Below are 23,677 nucleotides of genomic sequence, written 5' to 3'. Positions count from 1 at the left end.
GAAGCTATTTAATTAATTACTTGCTTAGATGCATTGGAGATTCTCACACCCAGATTTTACAATACTGCTAGCACATTGCTATGGAACATTTTGTTAAAGCCTGAAAAGGTTGCCTACAACTCTCATGAGGGTGTGATTGTCTACTTGACTCTTCATTTCAGCACTAACTTTTGAGAAGCTCTCAAGAAACTCACCCAGTTCAGAAAACTCTATGTCTCATAGTATGAGAAGTTGAGAAGTAGAAATAATTCCTTCTTTTTTTTCCAAATACTAAGTAGGATTAACAGCTGCAAGAAGAATCATCTTCTCACTTAAAGGTGGAAGGAAAATGAAGGTTCTGTCTTTCACTTAAGGACAGAAAGCTCCTGGCTGTTGATGGAGCTGTGCTGGCTGATGCTGTGCTGTAATCAGCAGAACCGTGCCTGTGCAGTTTAGAAAAGATGCCCAGAAGTCTATACTTAGACAACTGAACAAACTCTATGGGACACAGAACCATATGCTTTTTCTAACCTTAATAATTTACTATCACACAAACCACCATGAGAAACAAAGACGTCCTCTGAGACCTTTTAGAAGACTGTTGAAAACCCTAAATGAACTGCAATTCCAACAACCATGTTTTTGTGATTGGGAAGGTGCTTGAGAGAACCCACAAAGGACAACGAAGACAACACGAAAAACCTGTAAGGCAAGAGGTGAGATGGCCAGCCACAACTCCCAAAGAGACGCCTGAAGAAAATATCCAGAATAAACTCTGTAATCTAAAGAAAGCACCACTCCAAAGACTAGCAGCTAGGAGTCTGAAGGCACTCCAAATAGCTTAAGGGGGAATATGCACTAAATCTGTTTCTAAAGACTTTTTTTTTTGTTCTTGCTTGCAATAAACTGATTAAGGAAAATCGGGCAAATATCAAAGCATGATCCTAAGTGCACTGCTATGTGCCTGCAGCTGTGCGTTGAGTTAGTAAAATGGGAATTTCCGTGATGAAATACAGCCCATTTTTTCTTCACTGAGAAAAACATACTGTAGGTAAATACCTACAGGTAAATACTCACTGGACCATGATGATTCTTATTATTATTTTAAGCATTGTTTTATGATTTCAAAATAAGTTTGTTATTGTAAAAACAGAAATTCAATATTTGAAAACAGTGAAGAATTTCTTGCCTTGTATAGATTTACTAGAAGACAGGATGTTTCTACAAGGACTGAAAAACCAAAAATTCATCCCTCAGGTTATGCAATTCACTAGAAGGTATGCAAAGGCTATTGCTAGGATAGGGAGGTGGACCTTTGTTGCCTGGGGATAAAAAAACCCAAACCACAGTTAAAGAAACGCTTGAGTTTAGAAAGGAAACTACACCTAGCAACTAGAAACTTCACCTACTGTCTCCTTTTGTTATCTGATTTTTCCTTTGCTCTCTGTGATCTATTCCATTGCATGTCCTCCTAGGCAGAGAACATTTTCTTTCTATCAGCTCACTGATAAGATCCAAATTACATGTTTTCTGATCTTTGCCCCAAAAGCAGCCACATTTGGAAATTAAGCCTGGAAAAATACATAGTGTTTACCTCACAAATTCCAGCCTCATTAGCACTGGAGAGATACTCAGTCTGCCTTGCAGCATTTCAGCTTATCAGAACTTACTGCATGATCAAGTACGTCGCTTATGTTACATACAATATTGAAGAAACTGTCTTTCAAAGATCATTGCTGAAAATGAGAGATAAATAGCAGACAGGGCAAAGAGCCTTAATATTGTCTAGTTTTGGGAATATAAGATGTTGAATAAACTTCTGGTACAGTGATCTTGATTATTTTTGGGAGTGCTCTGCCTGCCTTTGGGCATTATCTTTGGAGAATATCATTATCAGCAGCAATACATCTAGGCAATTAGCATAAATTAGCTGAAACAATAGATTAAAGTTTACATTTGTAACAAGAAAGAATCTTGGAAGGAAAGGAAAACAGCTGGAGTAACTAAGTGAAAGGCAATGTTTGCAGCAAGCCCTGGCTGTAGTGCACCAGAACAGAATTGCTGGAGAACCTCTGTAAAGCTGGGTAGAGACACAACTGATGTGTAGTGCTCAATTGTGATACATTTGTGCAAACCAAAGTTCTGCATTCAAACCATTTTGCTCCCTGCAATCTGCAGGACTGATGACCCTCACCTGTGTGATCAATAAATATGTTCTGTCTATCATCTTCTCTTACACCATCCCCCCAGCAGATGGACAGAGTTTAAAAGGCTCCCCTCAGCATGTGCTTCAAATTGTATCTAAGCTGACTTCTGATGTCTCCAGTACAAATACTTTTGCACAGTTTCCTGTTGGAAACAGGCTCAGCTGGCAGCACATTGGGCTCTCTGTGATGTGTGCTTTTGCATGAACATGGACAAAGTAAGTAAAAACTAGAGGGAAGGAGAACACCAACATAGAGCAAAAAGAAATTCAAACCACGTAGTGAAGTTCTAGACGGGACAGTTGTAACCACACAGCCCTCTAGGGAGAAACACAAACCACCGCCAATTATCTTCAGGATGTGAGTTTGTCAGCCTAAAATATAAGTACTGTGCTACAGACAAATATTCTTTAATACAGGTGAGTGACAAAATAACATTAACAGACAACATACCTACACTTCTGCCACTCAGGTTTACGTTGAAGCTTTTGACATGATTTTGATTCGTTTTCTTGTAGTGATTTCAGATAGGATGTCCTAGAATCTGGCTTCCTATCACCCTCTTGATGCAGTGTTTTAGAGTATTAGGATCATGTGTCCATTTCCAATGAGATATTAGCAAGCTTAAATAAAGCTATTAGACATGCAAACAGAAGTAACCCCTAATTCATTCAGCTTTACTCATGCCTCATTCTGAGCTCCTTAGAAATCCACTATTTTTCTGTAAGTCCCCCCCATGAAACTCAGATGCATAATGAATGCAATCTACAGTGCATAAACAATGAAATTACGGTATGTCTATATTCTAAGGCTGGAATACATTTGTCCTTTCCTGGAAAACATGTGGTTGGATATATTACATGAGCAAAATTTCTTACACATGAATCCATGCTTATGTATACACTCCAACTACTCGGGAAATGGTGATTCTCATTAAGGCAAATATATCTAGCAAAACAAACAAATACATCATTTGAATATTATTTTGAGCAGAAGCATTTGAAATACATATAATACAATCCAAAAATTATCAATATCTTACTGTGTTCAAGCTACAGAAATTGGACCTTCAGGTGAAATGAAAACTTTTCCCAAGTGCCAATTCTGAAGACAAAGTGAAACAGCAGAGCAGTTCTCCAGCATTCTCATAGGCGTGCACCACCTACTGACTTATACACTAATTACCAGTCCCTGAAGACTTTTTCTAGGGTTTTTGTTCCCGCATTCAGTCATTCATAGAATCACAAAATATTCTGCATTGGAAGGGATCTACAAGAATCATCTAGTCCAACTCTTAAGTAAATGGCCCATGGAGGTATCAAACCCACAACCATGGGGTTATTGGCACCATGCTGTAAGCAACTGAGCTAATCTCAGAGTTGATGCTGTGAAAATCTTCTATGCCAAGACTATCCTGTAGGCTATTTCTTCAAAATATCAGAGTCAGATCTCACCCTAAATATGCACTAACATATGAGAAGGACACTCATCCAAACAGGAAAGCCCTTGGCAGCAAACTGCAGGCTCACTCAGGGTACAGAAAAAGACAATAATTACATTTACTCTTTTAGTTGTCATGTTCTATGAACCTGAAATTATTTTCTCTATGTAGTGGTGTAAAGGACAGGGGGTTTTCTTCATTAAATCCTTCCTCCATAACAACTGTAAATTTTTCTGGGCAATTTTACTTTTTGGTTAAGGTATTTAGCATCTCCAGGTGTAAGTCTCTGCTCCCAATATATCCCAGTATATTTTTTACAACAGTGCCTAGAATGTGTGACAAGAGGAATCACCCAAACAGAGCCAGATTCAATTTGGGAAAAAATGCTTTTCATTACTGTTTCTAGTCAATAATGAGCCCCCTTCTCATTTATTTTCTTCTTTCAGCATTTAACAGGGAATAAGAGTAATTCCTCAGTTTGAAAGAACAACCATTGTTATTTTTATGCCTGTACCTGCCTCTATACCACATTTTCTTTACTGCAATTACCTAAAATTTGATTTCCAACAGAAGCTAAACTTTCAATTCCTACAGAAGTTGCCCACAGCCAAAATTATTGGTTTCCGAGATTCTGCAAGGAGATCCAAAAGACCTCTGCTTATTCTTCTCAGGAAGAGCAAAGAAATCAAACCACATCCATGAAGAGCATCTGACTCACAGTAGACAAAGAGTAAAATTACAGTTTTACTTCATTTCTCTCATCTACTTTAATTCACATATAGATACAAGAGATATAAGACACGTGCAATAGATTCAGACAGATACAAGAGGTCCTTTGGACTTTTTCAGTTTCCATACGTGATTCTGGAGTATAGTTTCAAATATTTTCATTCATACAGTTCCTGTAACTTTTGAAGCTATTCTTTTAGTTAGTAGTCTTCAATTCTCTGGAGAGATTAAGAGTTTAGGTTAAGAATTAGCCCTGTGAGAGAGGAGCTGCTTGTTTGTGCCTACAGATGACAATGTCCTTGTCTGGCTCCAGGTGAGAGGAACCAGCATTTCAACTCCTTTCTCCAGTGCTGGGATGCCCTCAGCTGCTCTGGGAGTACAAGCACTTCAACTCTCCTGGAGATCCAGGAACTACATCACTCACCTCCCTCCTGCAAGTTAATCATTAAATATGTATTTTGACAAGCACATCCGGGAATAAACAACAATGCTTCTAATACTTTGCTCATGTTTAAGGTGGTTTTTCTCTGGCCCTATATACAATGATATTACCACCTCCATAGCTCTTACTGTTGTGTGTACATCAGATTCTTATAGAACTCTTTGTTGTGATAAGACTTGGGTATCCATTTCAGGTGTGACACCCAGCTAATAAAATTATGGGCCAAGGACTGACCTATCAGTTAACTGAGTTTCTCTCATACCTTCTTTCTAGGTCTAGCAATGTTCTTACATTCTTCCTATTCTCTGCTGCAGAAGCTTAGTCTAAAAATTAATTTTCTATGTTAACTCTACATAAATACTGTGGAAAATTCATATGCAACAACTCAATAGCTGTTTTCTGTGGGCTTCATCTGAACAACTCCTTTACCCCTTTTCCATCCACATTAAAATGCACTGCCCAGACACACTGTGGAGAATACTTGCATTGATTTCTACTGACTCCTTCATCTGTTTCTTAGCATGCTTACTAAGTTTAATAGATTTTTTGGTTGAATTCATGTCTTTTTACAACCTGAAACTCTGAAATTTAGGACAGCACGACTTCTAAAAAAATATAAATTTCTAATTCACTGTCTGATATGATATGCATCTAGTGTGTTGAAAACCAACTGGGATTTATATTTCATTTCCAAATTGCTTTGCATGTACCATAAAAACAAGTCTGTAGAAAGAGAGCTCTGTGAGAAAAGGGCAGACTCAAAAAATAGAATCACAGAATCATTGAATTTTAAAGGGGTGGGAATGGACCTTACAGTTCATTCAGCCTTGACCACCCCTGGCAGAGGCACTTCCCACTAGACCAGATTACTCAAGGCCTGGCTTTGAATATGTCCAGAGTTGGGGTCCCCACGATCTTCCTGAGCAACCTGTTCCAGTGTCTAACCACCCTCAGAGTGAAAAAAATATAATCTAGTATTTTAATTTTAATCTAGTATCTAACCTAAATTCTCCCTCTTTCAATTTATACCCATTAACCCTTGTCCTATCACTACAGCTCCTGAAAGAGTCCACAAGAAAGCAGCTGGAGGCTAATGGTCTCCATGGGTTTCACTGCATATGGATTTGTTCTGGTTTTAGGCTTTAGAGAAAGCCATACACTGTTTGTGAAATCTTTCAGTTCAAGTATTTTTAAAACATAAGAAAAAACAACACATCAAAGAATTAGATTTACCTTCCAGTCATCTGAGCAATTATGGAAGTGTGCTATGCACAGGAGATTTATTGCCAGAAGCAAAAAACAATAGCTCTCCTGTAGATTCCAACTCATCAGGCTCATGCACGAAATTGCTGGAAATGGCACAACTATTCAGTTACCTGTAATTTCTAAATGACCTATCTTTGTTAAGCCTGAGGTGCACAGTAGCTCATGTTGATATTTTGTGTGTGTGTATATATATATATATATATATATGTGTGTGTGTGTGTGTGTGTGTGTCTGTATATATATATATATTTGCATTTCAACATCATAAAATAACACAGATCCTTTAGAGCTCACTAACAACATAAGAGAGAACCACAGAGACAGACAAATATGACAGAATAGAGAATGTTGCAATATTCTGCTAAAATGAAGCTATTTCTATGCAATTTAATTCTTAAATAATGATGCATGGATGTATTTTCGTCTGTTAATCCATTGTTGATTCTCCAGCAAACTAGGGTTTCAGTCAACCTGAGGCTAAACAGAGAATTCCAAATTTCTAGAATTTCATAGAATGGCTAGGTTTGGAAGGGATCTTAAATCATCTGATTCCAACCCCCTGCCATGGCAGAGGAAAATGAAAAGCACGTCCCTGGGTGGGCTCGAACCACCAACCTTTCGGTTAACAGCCGAACGCGCTTGCCGATTGCGCCACAGAGACTCCCTTGGCACTGGAATCTTCACAAGAAAAAATAATTTTCCTACCCAAAATAAGTTTATGTTCCTGAAAACATTGATTTCAAGTAGCAGGGATATAGTGCAGAGATGCTAAAAGAGAACACAGTCATCACACGGCACCTGTATTACTGGCAGCCAGAAGGAATATATGCTGCACAATGTTATAACGCCGCACAAACACGGCAAACTTGGACTGTGGCTGTGTAGGCTTCCAAAGGCTGCCCTATAAAAATAAAGAATTCTGAATTTTAATAAGGCACAACAGGGAATACAAAGGAGAACCAGAAAAAGGAACAATATGATACAAAGTGTTCATGAAAAAAGAATAACTCAATTTGACAAGGAACTAACAGTGACTGCCATTTTTCCTCAACAAGGAGTCAAGAAAAGAGAGGGAGAGAAATGGAAAAAGCCTACACCTGCATACCAAAAAACTCATCTAAATCAACCATTCTTAACCCATTACTTGGATGGATACAAAGCTTTGAGGATAAAAATGCAAGCAGCTGAAAGAAAAATATTGTATTAGTAATCTGAGCTGGATGCCAGCCCCTTTCTCAGGACTGTGTAGCTGCACAGCAGTGACACACCCCATGATGTAGAAAGGTGTGGTCCCTTGGCTGTCCTTAATGAAAGGGACAGATTACTTAAATACTTGCTATCTGCCCATTTCCTTCCCCTGTCTTCATCTGATCCATCTTTGTTTCAGACCCACAGAAGCCTGAAATGAAAACACTACTAAGCTTCATGTTTTAGAACAGCAGATGTATTTATCTCTCAGTGATAAAGATAAATATGGTCTTTGTGCATGTGATTTCATAATCACTTAATATCAGTCTGAATTTAGTACAGACTATTTAGAAACCATTTTTATAAATGTTACAAAATTAGAAATCCATAAAAGCAGTAATTTCTGATAGAATTTCCAGCATCTTACAGGTTTGAGGGCATATTTGTTTCAGCGTTTGGCTACAAATTTAGTACTCAGGCTACACTGCTTGATTGAACAAGTCCACTGAGAAAAAAACTTCTTACACTTCGTACTCCCTCTTCTTACACTTCGTACTCCATCTTCATTAATGCAATCAAATATTTACAATAGGTGGCTACCATGCATACACACGCCACATGGAAACATGATTCTTAGGGAAAAATTGGTTATCATTATGAGGCTGAAAACACAGCAATTAAAATGTCTGATGCCATCATGCAGCAGGTACCCAAAAGCTGCCCAGGCAAAAGATGTATAGCTGAAAATACTACACTGCCCAGGAATCCACTGGAAATTTAGCTTTACTTTTGGAATTACAATTTGACCAGAGCAATCTGGCAATGCTGCTCTACTTAAATGAAGAAGAGATATGGTTTGGGGTATGACAGATGCTACTAATTAATTAGTCAACACTTAACCTGTCAGTTAATGTAGAGAATATTTTACTTATTATATAACAAACTGTATGTTCCCTATGAACATATGATCATTTTCCCTATGAAACTTCAAGATTAGAGGTAAGTGATAATTTTTTTTCTAGCTCTGGTGCTTATATTTCTTGCTATATATACTTGCAAAAAATTAAATATACCCTTATAAGCATACACACACAAACTCAAAGGGGAAAATATCACACGAGAATGCCCTACTATTCCTGTGACTGAGAATATTTAAATATCAGCTCTCTGTTACGTCTGACTTTATACTACAGTAGCCACTTTATCTTCTTACATGCTCCCAGTCCTTGTGATTACACTGTGCCTTTGCCTGAGGACAGCAGCTCCAACTCAAGAAGCTACATGAATGTAATGCTGAAAACAGGAGAGAGGACATCTCCTGTAAACTCAGTTTATCAGCAAACTCGTATGTGCATGGAGGTTTGACCCATGGCACAAAGTTCTCCTTCCGTTTATGCAAAGCCTGCCAAGCAAAGTCAGGAAGCATTAAAAGAATTACTTCATCTTACCTTACCTATGTAAATGATATTTGTCCAATTAAAATTATTTTCTAAATTGAACAGAAAGTCACCATTCTTCATGGTAAGTTATCCACCTTATTCTAACTTACAAGTAAATTACCACCTTACTTGCTCTCTCAGTTACAGTGATTAGTTTAAAATAAATTGGTTCCCTGTGAGTGAGTAGAATTAGGTGGGATGAACCTCTTCATTCCTGACTGTTAGATTGACTCATAGAGGAAATAGAGCAGCCAAAAATCACAGTAATGACAGTGTCAGTCATTAGCGACCACATAAAACACCACAGCCTCTCATGAAAATAATGTATCCAGTTAACCCAAGGCTACACCTGTAGAAAAAACAAACATGAAATTCTCCCAGAAGCATTTTACTTTTAATATCCATAGACATTATCTCATGTGCACAGCAGTGTTACATCTCCAGTGCCTCTCAAAGGAAACACTTTTCACTGGGTCTTCCTTCTGTGACTCCTCTAAGTGTTCCTCTCCCACTGACGGCCCTTAATGCTTCCAGCAGAGCAAGCAGAACGCCAACAGGAAGCCAACAGGAATTTACAAACCAAAAGCTGAGGTTTGACTGATCAGAAGAGCTAGCAGACTTATGGATTACTTCCAGCACACTAAGTTGATCGGCAGACAGGAAAATAAAATAGGTACACAATTTACAGAGCTGCTTCTAGCTAATAATAGTTCATGTCTGGAGTTGGTTTTATAGGGTACTTAGCAATCCCTAATTAACCTTTTCTACCGGGCCTTTTATATATCGTGGTTTTGGTGTGAATTACTTAGGTATATGTCAGGATGCCAAATTCAATTAGCTTGTGAAAAACAAGGAGGAACCTGTTAGAAATGAGACCACATGTATGCAAACCACTTCCTAACTCACAGCACTTCAGCCAAAAGCTTCTGATTGAATGAAGAGGGTCTCAAGTATCAAAGACCTAAGCAATGTCTCCAAAGAAGAAAGGAAGCAAAAGCAGATGTCTTGCTCACATCCATATAAATATACACAGGGGGATTATCTTAATTAAGATACTCAACCTGCAAAAGTATCAGCATGTATTTGTACAGTCCTAAAATAACACAGTTGAAATCCACACATGGAGTTTTCAGGCATTAGTGAAGATCAGTGTTAGGTCTTCATGGCAAGTGAGGAATGCCCAGGAACTTCCAGCAGCAGGCAGCAAATCTGAAAGAGCATTCCAAAAGCTGCAGGACAGAATTAGTATTTCTAAGGGTTGTATTTTCTGAGATGTCTATAGATAGAAGTATGGTTGTTTTGACAGCATTTTAGTTCCTGCTGCTCTTTTAGAGAAAGAAGATGAGTTAGTTGAAAGTCCCTGAAATTCTCCAGAGATATAACCTTATTGTGGAGACTTGAATTCATGTTTTGATTTTGAGAAAAAAATAATAAATTAAATTTCCCTGCTTAAGCATTGTAGCCACCCCAACTGAGAAGCTGAGTCAACATCCCAGGAACTCTGGCAGAATGCCATGCTTCCTGCTAACAACAGTAATTTGGATAAGTTTTGAGGAGCTGCACGCATGGTCATAAATGCACCTTGCAGACTTGTCACATAGCATTCAAACTTAACAACTTAACTTGCAGAATGAGACAGGCTGAAGTAAATATGTTTTGGTTGGATGAAAAGTCTCACTAGCTCATGAACAAACGTTATATAAACGGATGGAGAGTATCTGTGGTCCTCAATGACTGCAGGAAAGATATATTTCATAAGACTGTAAAGAATCATTAATGAGCAACAATGCAAAAAACTACAAAATATTCTAGCTAGAAAATATGTTAAAAAGTGTTTAAGTTGCTTCTTGAAGTGTAAAATGCATATGAAATGAAGACAAAGAAACTGAAGCACTAACAGGAATATTTTAGCAAATAATAAGGTTTTCTCATAATAAGAAGGCTTTAAAAATTCTTGCCTTTTTGAATGAGGCATGAGAAAAAATAATGCATCAATGAGAATTTTTCATTTATGGAGTAAAAGAACCCCTACTACAACCAGAAAGGGGGGTGGGGGGGGTGGGGGGTTGGTTTTTTGTTGTTGTCATTGTTTTAGTTTGGTTGTTTTTTTCCTGGAAAAACATAACCCAGTAACTTCCTGTCTGTATACTTGGTGCCATTTTTCTCTCTCTTTCCCTGAGAAAATAAACCTGGGCACTTTAAAACAGTGAAGTGTTCTTATTATTTAAAAAGAATACTGAAAACGCGAATGAATCAATAGACAGACTTGAACAGAAAAGAAGTATAGACTATGTGTTGGCAGATCGTAAAGATATTGGTTGGCTAGAAATAGAATATACATTGAATATATAGTAACAGCACACATCAGAATAATACTTAGAACTCAAATTTTGCACATACATTACATTATGTGGCTACATACTGCACACATTTCCTAAGTTTTAGATTTGTTTATACGGTTTATACATGGTTACTTTATTTTGTGGCAATCTCTTTCCTGTAACAGCCTGCCCCGCTCCCGGCCTGCCGGGTTTGGTGGCAGCTCCCCAGTCCCAGCACGGATGAGGGACCGGATTTGGGGCCCAGATTCCCTGCCCAACTCAGCTAGCTGCTTGTGGAGGAGCAGAAGTTTCCTTTTGTTATTCTTAGCAAGGTTTGGTTTCAGCAATCGTTTTATGCATTCCCCCAAACCCAGGTAAATCTGTGGAGGTCGGCCGGCCTCTTCTCCCAGACAATTAGCCATAGGATGAGAGGACACGGTCTTAAGATGCACCCCAGTAGATTTAGATTGAACATTGGGGAGAATTTCGTCAGAGAAAAGGTGGTTATGAGCCGCCCTGGAGGTGGTGGAGTCACCGTCCCTGGAGGCGTTTAAGGAAAGACGGCATGGTCCAGCTGGCATGGGGTTGTTCGGTCACAAGCTGGACTCGAAAATCCCAGGGGTCTTTTCCGACCTCACTGATTCTATGGTTCTGTGAGTGTGTCAGCCTGCTTGTATAGTTTCCCGCGTTTGGAGGGAGTGAGCGTCTCCCAGCCTGGAATGACCGTTTCCTTGTCAACAGAAGAGCGACTAAAGTGTAAAAATCACATTATTTGGAACAAAGCTGTCACTGTCCATTGCCCGTTACGGACCGTGCGCGGCACAGACCCTCGCCCAGCTCCTCATTCCCGGAGCACAGTCCCCAGGGGGTCTCCGCCTCGCCGCCGCCCCCTCAGCCGCGGGGCTCGGCCCGAGCGCGGTGGGATCCCGTCGAATCCACCGGGAGCCACCGCACCCCCACGGCGCCGCGGGGCGGGGAGGCGAGCGCTGGGGCCGCCCGCTGGCGGCCGAGGGGAAGCGGCGGCACCACGAGAGGGGCGCAGCTCCGCCCCGTGAGCCGCGGGGTGCGGGGCTGCTCTCGGCCGCGGCGGCGGGGACGGCGGCAGCGGCGGGGTCCGCGTTGGCCGCCGGCGGGGACCCAGTGCTGCCCCGCCGCGCCCGCTCGCCCCATCGCACGCTGTTGTCATGGAGGAGGCAAGATGGCGGCGCTGGCCTACACCGGGGGCAAGCGGGAGATCAACTATTACTTCAGCGTGAGGAGCGCCAAGGCGCTGGCGCTTGGCGCCGTCCTGCTCCTCACCGCCTGCCACACCGCCTCCCGCCGCTACCGAGGTGAGGGGGCGGCCGCGGGCGCTCCGCGGGGGGGCCGCGGCTGCCGGGCAGGGGAGGCGGAGCCCCGGCGGAGCTCGGGAATCGCGGCCGCGCAGGGAGGGCTGGCGGGTCCCTCCGCCGGGGGCAGCCGCGGCGGGCAGGGGCGGTCTGGGCAGCGTGGCGCGGCGGGTCGCCGGCCGCCGAGGGACGCGACCCTGGGGGACAGCGGCGGTGGGCCCGGCCTGGGGGTCGCCGCAGGCCCCGGCGGTCGGGCGAGGCCCCGCGGAGGGAGGGGGGCGAGCGAGGCCGGCGGGGCTGTGGCGGTGCGGTGTTTGCGCTGGGAGCGCGCCGCTGCTCCGAGGGCCCGGCCTGCGGCAGGTGAAGCTGCAGGGTTAGAGGGTGTCTTCTTCCCTGTCACTTGTTTCCGTACGGGGTGATTAATGGCTAATTATCTGGCAATTAGTGGTTAAAGACTTAATTGGTACGAGATTTGGTATATATTGTTTCACTCTTAGAACCATCGCCTCAAACGTAACGAAACCAGCCTCTTTGGTGGATGGAGCGAAGTAAAGAGCTCTGGTTTCACGTGCGGTCGGTGACCGTGGACACGCTCTGGGGACCGAGCAAGTGTAGCTGTCGCTGTGAGGGCGCGCCTCGGTTACGGGGCACTGGGAGCTCTGCTCCTTCCTCCTCGCTAGGGTTGTTCTGGCCCTGAAGCAGAGAATCTTGGCATGATCCGTAAAGGCAAATGGAGTGCTGAAGGAATTATTTGCTTGTTTCTGTGTCACGCTAAAAAATGTGGTATTTTTTGTGGGTAAATCAAAAAGCTGATCTCTAGAGAGGTGACCGCGGCTCTGTTTTGTTGTAGCACGACTTGTGTCGTGTTCTAACAGTTGGCTGCCAGCGTTCATGGGAGACAAGGCTGGGGCAGTTCATTGTGGAAATGGGAAAAGGGGCAGGGATCTTTATGCGTACTATTCCCTAGATTCACCCTCTAGCTGGCATGCCAGTAGGTCTGATAAACTGACCAGTATTAAATTAGAAGGCTTGGAAGCATTTACTGAATTTTTGAGTACCTCAAGCACGAGGTAATTGAACTTGCCTGTTATGCAGTGTTCTTAAGGCACAAGAGAGTCACAAAACAGATGGGAGGAGGGTGGCCAAGTTTTAAAGAGGGCCTGCAAGACTAAGCCAACGGGAACTGACATATCAAGCAGGTTACAAGGAAAATAAAATATGCATCTTTTCAATATATTCTGGGAGAGTTAATGAGAGGGTGAATATTAGGTTGCAAGATGGTGAGAATCTGCTGGCCTTTATGTAAATTGATATGGTTAGTATGAATTGTTGAAACCTTTCAAGGTTTTTCACCTAAGGCTTTTAGTTTCTTGATGCAATTAAAAGGAAGGGGAAAGGTTTTCCCATAAGTGTTTAAGAGGTAGGAGGATATGGAGTCATAGTGAAAACAGACTTATCAGTTTGGGCTTCTATGACCATAAAATGTTAAAAAGAGAAGTTTAGAAAGGAAGGTGGAAAAATTACAGCAGATGAATTCTTAGAACAGATAAAAGCAGAGGTGCTTTTATCAAAGAGATCATTCTGCAGTGATATTAAACACTGAAATTCAGCAAATACCACAATACTTCTGACAGATAATGAAAAAAACAGAGGTTTTCAGTGAGAGTGCACAGCTAAAGCTCACATGCACCTCACTTATTCTCAAGTGGTGTTGGTCACCCACTCTTAGTACTGGTATTGGAAAGTGTGTACAAAAGAGCAGTACAAATGGCAGAAGAACAGAACAGCTTTTCTATGAGAAATTATGAACTAGAATAAAATTCTGTAGCCTGAATAGAAATCTAGTAACTTCTTAATGATCTCAAATGTTAGGAATTATTGGGGAAAGGTAATTTGATTGTTACTGTGCCGTAACACAAAAAGTATCAACTGACAAATGAAATTAGGTAATACATTTGAAGTGATAGCAAGAAAGCACTTTCTTTTACACATAAGACATTTTACATTAAGATTTTTGTACCAAAAATATCCCAAAAAGGGTTATCCTGATTTTCAGAAGGCGTATGATGTCGGGCTGCAAACAGGTTCAAAGTTGCCAGGCTGTGAAAGCCAGGCCATGTCACTTAAGGGATTGCTGTGTTTGTTGTGCTTTTTTACTTTCCCTTTTTTCTGATTGTCATTGCGTGTAAAAGTTTTAGCTAATTTTGGCCACAGGCATGCGACTGCATGTTACAGATAGGAGCAGCCCAGTGTACTAACCAGTCAAACTCGACTGTGTAAAATTTGCTTGTATGAAAAAATGCTGAACTGGGGTTATGGAAGGTCAGATTTGTGTTGAGGAAGACTGTTGTATTTAGGGGTCGCCTACAATTTTTTTTGCAAAAGAATGTGAATAAAGCGAAAGTACAGACTGTCTTTAATTTGTGAAGACTTAAGTGGGTTGAATGTTTGCGTAGTATCTAGTGAAGTTAGTGCTTTGTGGTTTTCAGTTGTTTTAATTCAAAGGTACAGTCCTAAACCTTTTTGTGAATCAGAATTTATTTAAAATTTTTCATTCTTAAAATCAAGAGCAGTAGATTCTGTTTAAAATTACATTTTTTACTTTGAATAATAGACAACAATTGAATTTCCTGCTCTTTGAAAGTATGCGTTTTAGAGAAAGCTTTGTGAAACTTAGTCTGCTCTGGTGCTGAATGAAGACTTTGAGATTTCAGAATTTAAATGGAGTAACCATGATTTTGAGGAGTGATAATTTAGAATAATGAGCATAATAAAATTGAGAAAACTTATACACTTTGTATAATTATAATGTTATATATCTAAGTGAGCACAAAAGTTAATGTGTTGGAAGGATAATTTACACAAAGAGAGTTTAAAAGGAGTGGTCTGTGGGTTTTTTATACAGTGGCACTTGGAATTCTTTTTTTTATGTTTTGGGGTTTTTTTTTAGTTGGGTTTGGTTTTGTTTATTTGTTTGTTTTAAGATCTCATTGATGGTTAAGAAGAAGTTTTGGTGTATTAAAATGAACATAGTTCTTTGGCTGCTATTTCACCTGCTACAGCCAGAGTTGAACATTTCTGGAGGCACTGTCTGGTCTGTAACCTTCACTTTACTTTCTTGGCTGCTGTTTCAGTTTTGTTCCCCTGCCTCATCTTCTCCCTTTATTTTATACTATTATGCTTAAAGGAAAATGTCAAACTTCAGTAATGGCCCAAATTACTTTTAGGAGCTTTCTAATATTGCTCAGGACAATAGTAGGATAATCAGTACCTGGAGGTGGGAAAGAAGGCATAACCCCTTGACATGAAATGTTGTCTCAATGTTTGAAATGTGTCATGTTTGGAATGTTACTTCAGTGAGCATACTGCAGGATGATGGATTGATCTATTTATGGGCATTGTTGTGGTAGGAGTGCCACGCACCAAGGTACCGGGCTTAGGTCATGACCTCAATATAAGGACATCCTCCAGTCTTGAAAATTTGATTGAGAAAGAAGTGATAGTGGCCTACAAATCATGACAGACATAAGTCCAAACTGCCTCGTCCCATGGAAGAACCAGGGAGTGCCCCAAGTAAATCTAGTAGAAACCATATTTCAAATAAAGGTAGATGATTCTTCAACTATCAGTCCTGGATATAGAAAGCTCTAGAAGGATTCTGTGGATGCTAAGAACTTGAAGACTGCATGTCCATTTCAGTAAGTCCTTGTTGGGAGAATATTAGGCAAGAACATGATAATTTGCCCTCTGCTTATGCATGTCTGAGCGTCTGCTTTTGGCCCCTGTTGAAGGAGGAATACCAGACCATTGGTCTGACCATGAATAACTGTCCTGATTTTGTTACACATCTTTCTCAGCAAGGTAATGGATGTCAGAGGGAGTCTGATTAGTCGTGGATATTCTTTTACAAAATGCACTCTTACGTCACTTTGATACATCTCCTAGTTGTCATCATCTGCAAAGTGGGGAACTTCATATCAGTAGTAACTCTAAGCTACCTCATTATCAAACTCATTTTGTTTTTGAGTAGATAGTTTGTTTATTATTCCTGACATTTTTGGGTTTTTTGTAACTTACTTGAAATGATAGTTTACATAAGTTTATAAGTTTGAGAATCAGGGAAATTTTGTTGCTTGAAAACCGAAGTATGAGTTGGGCTTAATGAAGTGAAGGTTTCTCAGAAAGTGTTAGGTATGGGCAGTCATACATTGTTTCTGCACAAGCTAGAACAAGTCCCTATTATTTAATTTACAACAATTTCCCTGTTTGTCAGTGCTTGGAAATGCTAAGTATGACAAAAATGTTGGAGAGCAACTTCTCTTGCAGTTCTGTTGTGTTCAGTTATTAAGCAGCAGTATCTGACATGGAGTTGGGAAGATAACAGTCACTGATTTCATAACTGAGGTGTTTGAAATTTAACATGACCTGAAACATCAGCATCTGTAAAGTGATTAATCTTAATTAGCATAAAACTTATTGACTGGAAAAGATAAGTGCAGTTCAGAATGATCAGCAAATTGATGTGTAAATGTTTGGGTGTGGTTTTTTTTGTTTTGTTTGTTTTTTGTTTTGTTATGTATTAACCTATATCACCTGTTCTAAGGTGATATGACCATATGTCTTAAACAGAGAGATGTAACAGACTGTCTTGCAAACCTTGTGATGAGTTTTGTGTTCTATACAAGATGCTGTGCATGGTGATTCTATGTAGATTATTTTATTCAACAGTTGTATTTATTAATTTCATATTAGTGTATTCTGGATAGTAGATAGCAGAGTGGATTGGTGTCTCTTAAAGAAAATTCCATTCTAAGTCACAACATCTTTTTGACAGCAGAAGTGGGATCACTGACATTTTGTTGATAAGGGGTAGGATTTACAGAACAGTATTGTGTGATGAGTGAGAAGGCAACTTGCAGAAACTTGTGCAGGATGTATTTACAATCAGTTAAATTTGCTTACTGCTGTTGATTATTTCAATTTCTGTTTTTCAGATGTCAAATTATTTTTTATAATAGCAACAGGGCTATATTTTACATTTCATGTCTCTGAATTCTAATTTTAATGTAACATTTTAAGGTGGTGATACATGTGAGTATCTTCTGTCGAGTGGGAGATTTCTTGGAGAAAAAGTATGGCAACCTCACAGTTGTATGATGCATAAGTATAAAAACAGGTAAGGAAACTCAAGTCTTCTGTTCATCTGGAAAGAAGAGTCATTGTTTGACTGCAGCTGTAGTAATTGCAGTGTCATCTATTGTTCACTTTATATCTGATTCTCTAGGCTTTCAAAAATAGACAACATTTATCAGAAAGAAGTCATTTCCAAGTACTTTATCTGTGTGTCTACAGTGTTTACCATAGTTGTATTTGTGTATAAAAGTACAAATAAACGTTAGTGATGGAGGTACTGGCACAAGTTATGGAGAGCCGCATGAGGCAGCAATCTCAGATTGCAGACTTTATGTGTCAAATTGCAAGTAAAAATATCCCAAATAAAATTACCAATCACTTTTTTCACTTCCTGGTAAGAGAACCGCTTTGTGGGGTGGTTTTTTTTTTTTTTTTTTTTTTTTGTTTTGTTTTTTTTTTTTTTTTTTTTTTTTTTTTTTTTTGTTTTTTTGTTTTTGTTTTGTTTTGTTTTGTTTTGTTTTTTTGCCTTATGCTGTGTATTACCATTTTGAAACTACTGTATTTGTAGCACACATAAATAAGAAAACCCACTTTGTTGTTTGCCTAATCCCATTAGCAGGAGAGTTAATTTTCAATTCTATACAAGTTGCAATAAACTGTTTATCAATTCAGCATATTTTAAAAAAATTATCATGCCTTATAGCTGGATATAATGTTTAGAATGATCTATATAGCTCTGTAGGTTTTCAGAGTAGTTCTTTCTGAGATACATATTTTCTGTAACATTACTGTTGCTGTTTTATTTTACAGTGAAGCAAAAAATTGCCTCATAGACAAACACGTTGTATTTATAGGAGATTCTAGAATTCGACAGCTGTTCTATTCATTCATAAAACTGCTAAATCCACAAGTCAAAGAAGAGGGAATTAAGGTGAGATAACTTGTTTTGGTGATTGATTTTTTTATTGTTGTTTCTTCCCAATTTACGTCATAACTTGTCTAAACTTCAAAAAAGCAAGTTATACTGTTTGCTGGCCTAGCCATCAAACAGGAGAAGCACGGAAAGGTTTTTTGACGAAGAACAAGATCAGACCAAAATAATTGTTTGGGTATAGATGAGATAATTGCGAATCTCAAGAGCGATTGCGAATCTCAAGAAGAGAACTAGGAAGCTCAAGAGAAAGCTTGCAGCAGCCTGGGAATAAATCAATGAAGCTGACTTGTCCCACAGCAATTTATGCTTTGTATTTGGTTTCTTGATGAGAAAATGATTGCTCCTTTGTGTGTTTTTAAATAGTAGTAATTCATGCCTTCTAATCTGTCAATTAAAATGTCAGTTAAATTGCTGATCTAATCTGTTCATAAAAATCCTTGGGGCAATGACAGATTTCCAGGTCTAACTTGATGCTGAAACTAAAAATAGCTTCAGGTCTTACCTTCTTTTTGATCGCTGATGAAGAGCTGTCTGAATTTTATAAAGTCAAGTATGTAAACTGCAGCTGGGTGCAAGGAGGAAGAAAGGATTTAGATGTATTGTTTGTTGAACAGAATGCTGATTTCTTTTGCTGTATGATACTTCTTGGGCACACGTCTTCATAGATGTGTGTACATATGTGATGGAAAAGACACCTTTTACTTTCAACAGTACATCATATTTGTCAATTATTTAGTAATTCTGTTACTCAGGAGCACAAGCTGGCAGCTTGTCCAGCACACAGCATGCCATCACTTCCACTTGTCAAAACAAGATGTTTGATTGATCCAAGAACTCTGGTTTTCCTAATCAATTTGTTAGGTCACTCTTGCTGCCCAAAAGTAATGGTGAGATGATAGAATGCTGTAATGGATTTTGAGTTGAGAGTATTTTTTTGTAAAGTGTTATTGAAATCAAGACCTCAGTTTGAAGAAGAGAAGTACATATGTTCCTAAGGACAAGGACCAAAATGAATACTGTATTTAATAATTTTAAAGGAGTATTGTGTGTGCATATCTGACTCCTTCCTTTCTGGTTTCTTACAGTTTTCACTCAGGTAATTTAATAATGCATTCTAGATTTTATTTCTGCCTGAGATATTTTTCTTTTATTCGTTAATTAAAACTTTGTTGGTTGTTTTGTGTAAAGGAGATGGGCAGATGAAAAGGAAGGCTGGAGAAAGGCAGTGTAAGAAAAGAAAGAGGAAAAGGCGTAAGTTTTTCTTATGTTGGGAGGCTAAATTTAGGAAAGTATTTGATACCTTTGTAACAGAGTGAACAGAAAGCATTTCAGACTTTTTTGGCCAGATTGCTTCCAGGAAAAAGAACTGTTTATTTTAGTGGCTTGTTTTATCAACAAAGCAACATAAATATTTTGTGTGAGTACACTGACAAGTTTATACAAGAAAAATCCTTTCCACTGAAGATATATATTGGGTGAGAGCAAGTTAGCATAGATATGTAAGTATTTTGTTTTCATTCTGAAAGTTTTTCTTTGTTTTTATTGGTTTTGTTTGTTTGTTCGTTTTTTACAGCATGGAAATATCCCATTTGAAGATAAATCTGCTTCAATTAAAGTAGTAAGTTTTTATTTAGTGTTAAATTGCAAACTATTATCATGTTATTATTTAATGTAATGTAATTGAAAATGCTGTCAGAGCTGAAAAGTTAAAAGAAGGTTAAGACCATCAACATTCTTTATAAATATTTCACAGATGTTTCACAGTGTATCTTAACAATCTATATTTTAAGAGTATTTGGCATGGTGTACTTGTATTGTGTCTTAGTTTTGGGCATGAGTTCTGGAACTGTGTATAATTTTTGTCAAATCTTACAATTTGGCCTTTCCAAGCATACCTTTTGCCAGGAAGTTTACTCTTTTCATATTGTAAAAATATGTATCTCGGTCTTCCTTGGGTTGATAATTTTAACTGCCATTGAGTTTTCTATGCTATTCCAACAAATATTCCTTCCACTATTTTTGCATGAGAAATAAGCACAATGTTGATTATAATGTGGATATTTAAAAAAAGAAAACGAAGTACTTGAGGCTAGTTTTTCTGAAGGACTCTGTTCTCTTCTGCCCTGGCAATGGAAATGCTGTTCTCAATAGCTTTCTTTGCTTCCCGTGACAGCTGTCAGCAGTGCTGGGATTGTGCTAGTCATGTATTTATTTATGCCCTGAAGAAAACTCATTCTCTATTCACCAAAACCAAAGAAGCAGTGTGTTTGCAGAGTCATCTGAATGTGGGTTTTCAGTACTTGTTTGTGTACACGGTTAAGATTTAGGGTACAGAATAACATTTTAGAGCGTAAGCCCATGGCAATTTCATCGTGTGCTGACCTACTCTGTTGGCCTTCACAGTATGTTCCTGTGTTTGTGCTATACCTAGCACCAGTAAGCAAGTTTTGGAGTGGGTTGTTTCAGGAGTCAGTTCAGCTGAAAAGTTACTTCGTAGGATTCCTTTTCGATCAGGTCAGACGTGGCTCATCATGTGGTTATATGAATGCTGGAAAAGATGGGACACAGCACAAGGCAGGACAAGGGGTTGATGCAGTGTGATTTGCAGTGGGCTAGCCTGACAGGATCCCATCTTCAAAACTCCTTTGCCACCAAGATTTGAGATGGCAGCTCTGGGCTTTTGGAAGATGTCTGGAAGTTAATATATTCCCAGTCTGCTGCTTCCTTGTTTTGATGCAGTGTTGCTCTTCGACATTATTGGCATGGTAGCTGAATTTCTATATTCAGACTGGCTGTGACCCAGTAATCCAAATGTGGAAAATACTTGACCATCAAAAGAGAAAATTACTGGCAACAAGTGTAGGGTTTGATTTTGGCCTTTCTAGTCATCACAATAATTCTTCTGTCCTTCGGTCACTGCAGAGGACTGCATGATTGCTCACAGGTTCCACAGCCAAATAATGAATTGTCCGTACTCAGGTGAAATACCAAAATGTAACAATCCAGAGGAGTGGATGATAGACATTTCCTCTCTGCTGATAGTGTTTCAGTCTTCTGTTACAAAGTTTCCTCACAATAGTTTCTGCATGTGTATCCCTACCATTTCCCTTTAACTTGTATTTTTGGCACTATTCAATAGTGCTGTCCTAAGGAGTAACTAAATGCTAGGAAGTCATGGCTTTCCCTGGGAGACATAAAAGCACTAGTTAAACTGTCCTTCTAGGTGAAAGTTGAGCACTGGTCCTGACATCTTAAAGAATGCTGGTAGGTAATGTGTTTAGTAGCCACGATACTATTAGATTTAAACAGCTGATCATTTATGAAGTTGTAAAGGTAAATTGTTAGGTTTTGTTTGAAAATTATGATTTCACACTATCAATTATTTTAAGCTTTGGAGCAAAGAAAACCTGCTGGTAAAAATGTGGAAAAGTGAGCAAAAAGTACATTCTAATAAGTTATAGGTGTGACCTTGGATTTATCCCAGATTGCTGTAGAAACCCAGACATTTGGCAGACATTAAAAAATTACCTTCTTGAAGAAATTCCAACCACTGAACTACAAAAAAAATTTGTTTCTCATGGGGGAAAAGTTTTGTGGGTTTGTTGGCTTCTTCTCCCCTTCTTTTTCTTTGCTTTCTGCTTTCCATGCTGGAGTAAGATGTCAGGCTTTTCATGCTAACTATAAAATCACACTCTGAGCCAAATGTTTTTCCTTTACAGTTGAATTGACGGCAATTAATTTGATTTTTTGCTTTTTTTTTTCTGTTTTGTTTTGTTTTAGTCTATTGATTGTCTTTTAAGCTTGCAGAGTAACTCTCTGACATTATTTTTCAGGATTTTCTGTGGTATCCAGAAGTTAATGGCTCGATGAGGCAACGTATCAAATCTTGGTCTGAGGTTTGTTTTTGACTTGAGATATACTGTTGATATACCATTCCAACTTGAGATATACTATAGTTTTGTATATATATATTAATTTGAGTGTTTCAGAGTGAAGGGCAAAGGTAATTTGCAAAGTCAGGAGTTCTTTGATTTTATTTGTTTTCAATGTCTCTCTCAATTAGCATACTAATTAGTTTATGTGTTTCAGTTATGATGCAGGTTGTCATGTTCTGTATGTAATTCTGACAACAAGACAATACATTTACAGATTGGCGACTAATTTTTTCTTGTTTTCTTGTTCCTTCCTTTGTTGACCTTTCAATAGCCTGGAGGTATTTAGTAGTAGCTCACAGTGATTATTTTGCTATCTTATTGATCATCCTTGCAAAACACCTTCCATCAGGATAGCTGAAGTTATCATTTGGTTTTCTTTTTCTGTGGTTTCTACAAAAATTGGGAGCTGCTGGTTTTCCTTGCTGTGCCAGGATAAAACTGTTACTGAGGTGCTCAGGACTGTTTGTTTCCTTGTGCTCTTGTGTTTGAGTACACTGACCCTTGTCCTTGTCCTACCTAGAACTGCCAGACCTCTGGAGTGACAATGGTTGGTGCAGCAGCTCTAACATGTGTTTGACAATGCTGAGACTGAGATAAAACATTCAATAGTGTGATCTACAGTTTACTTGACCTTAGGAGAAGCTTTTAAAGAGAACTTAAGTTGCTAAATTGATCAGGATTGTAGGTGTTTATTGATACTTCATGATTTTGTAGATTCTATTACATGAAAATTCAGGTGTCTTGCATATATCAGGTGTATGTTCTCTGTAATATATCTGCAGTCTACTCTTTTGTAGCCATTAGCTGATGGACAAGTGAGTCACTGTTAATTAAGATATGAGTCTTAATAATAAGTATAATTTAAGAGTATTTTAAAACTAACTCCTTTTTTTTTTATTGTTTGTTTCTTAGGGTTCTGTAGCAAAACCTCATATAATTGTAGTAGGAGCTGCCACGGTAAGTTATACATATATAGGGGATTATAGTAAAGAAGGAAGTTCTTGTAGGATAACTTTAAGTTGGTTACATAATCAAGTTATTAAACACAGTTTATAGTAAAATATTTATTCTCAGCAAATTTGCTGTTAGGAAAAGTAACAATTTTAAAAATATCAGGTATTATCTATTACTGTGATGTACAGTACTCGCTTTTTGTCAGCAATACTGGTTAATAAGCATTAATTTGCTTTAACCTAGCTAATAAAGTGGATTTAGTTAAAAATCAGATTATTAATTTTAAAAGTTAAGTAAAGTATTTGAATGCTAACTGAGGTGTATTTTTAATACACCATTTTCAGTCACAAAATTCTTCTTTTGAGTGGGCCCCAATCTGGGATT

At 38.9% G+C, this 23,677-nt stretch overlaps 1 protein-coding gene and 1 non-coding gene across 3 annotated transcripts in view; one reads left to right on the top strand and one right to left on the bottom strand.

The window, feature by feature from the left end:
- Window positions 1-6,648: 6,648 nt before the first annotated feature.
- Window positions 6,649-6,722, bottom strand: TRNAN-GUU (transfer RNA asparagine (anticodon GUU)). The gene has a single exon. It is a non-coding gene; the product is annotated as a tRNA-Asn (tRNA).
- A 5,393-nt stretch (window positions 6,723-12,115) lies between these two features.
- Window positions 12,116-23,677, top strand: part of CASD1 (CAS1 domain containing 1) — a 29,130-nt gene continuing 17,568 nt past the window's right edge. Inside the window, exons 1-6 of one of the 2 annotated variants that reach the window (XM_040064505.1) lie at window positions 12,116-12,340; window positions 17,417-17,513; window positions 18,281-18,401; window positions 19,978-20,022; window positions 22,238-22,300; window positions 23,252-23,296. In XM_040064505.1, coding sequence (XP_039920439.1) covers window positions 12,208-12,340; window positions 17,417-17,513; window positions 18,281-18,401; window positions 19,978-20,022; window positions 22,238-22,300; window positions 23,252-23,296 — 504 coding nt within the window. In that variant the 5' untranslated portion in view covers window positions 12,116-12,207. Of the gene's footprint in view, window positions 12,341-15,311; window positions 16,036-17,416; window positions 17,514-18,280; window positions 18,402-19,977; window positions 20,023-22,237; window positions 22,301-23,251; window positions 23,297-23,677 lie in introns of those variants that run through there. The other variant, XM_040064515.1, reaches the window with a different exon arrangement.

The sequence above is a fragment of the Hirundo rustica genome, chromosome 1 (genome assembly GCF_015227805.2).
Source record: "Hirundo rustica isolate bHirRus1 chromosome 1, bHirRus1.pri.v3, whole genome shotgun sequence".
Taxonomy (NCBI): domain Eukaryota; kingdom Metazoa; phylum Chordata; class Aves; order Passeriformes; family Hirundinidae; genus Hirundo; species Hirundo rustica.
The sequence above is the reverse complement of the archived record's forward strand: the minus strand, read 5'-3'. Positions and strand labels throughout refer to the sequence as shown.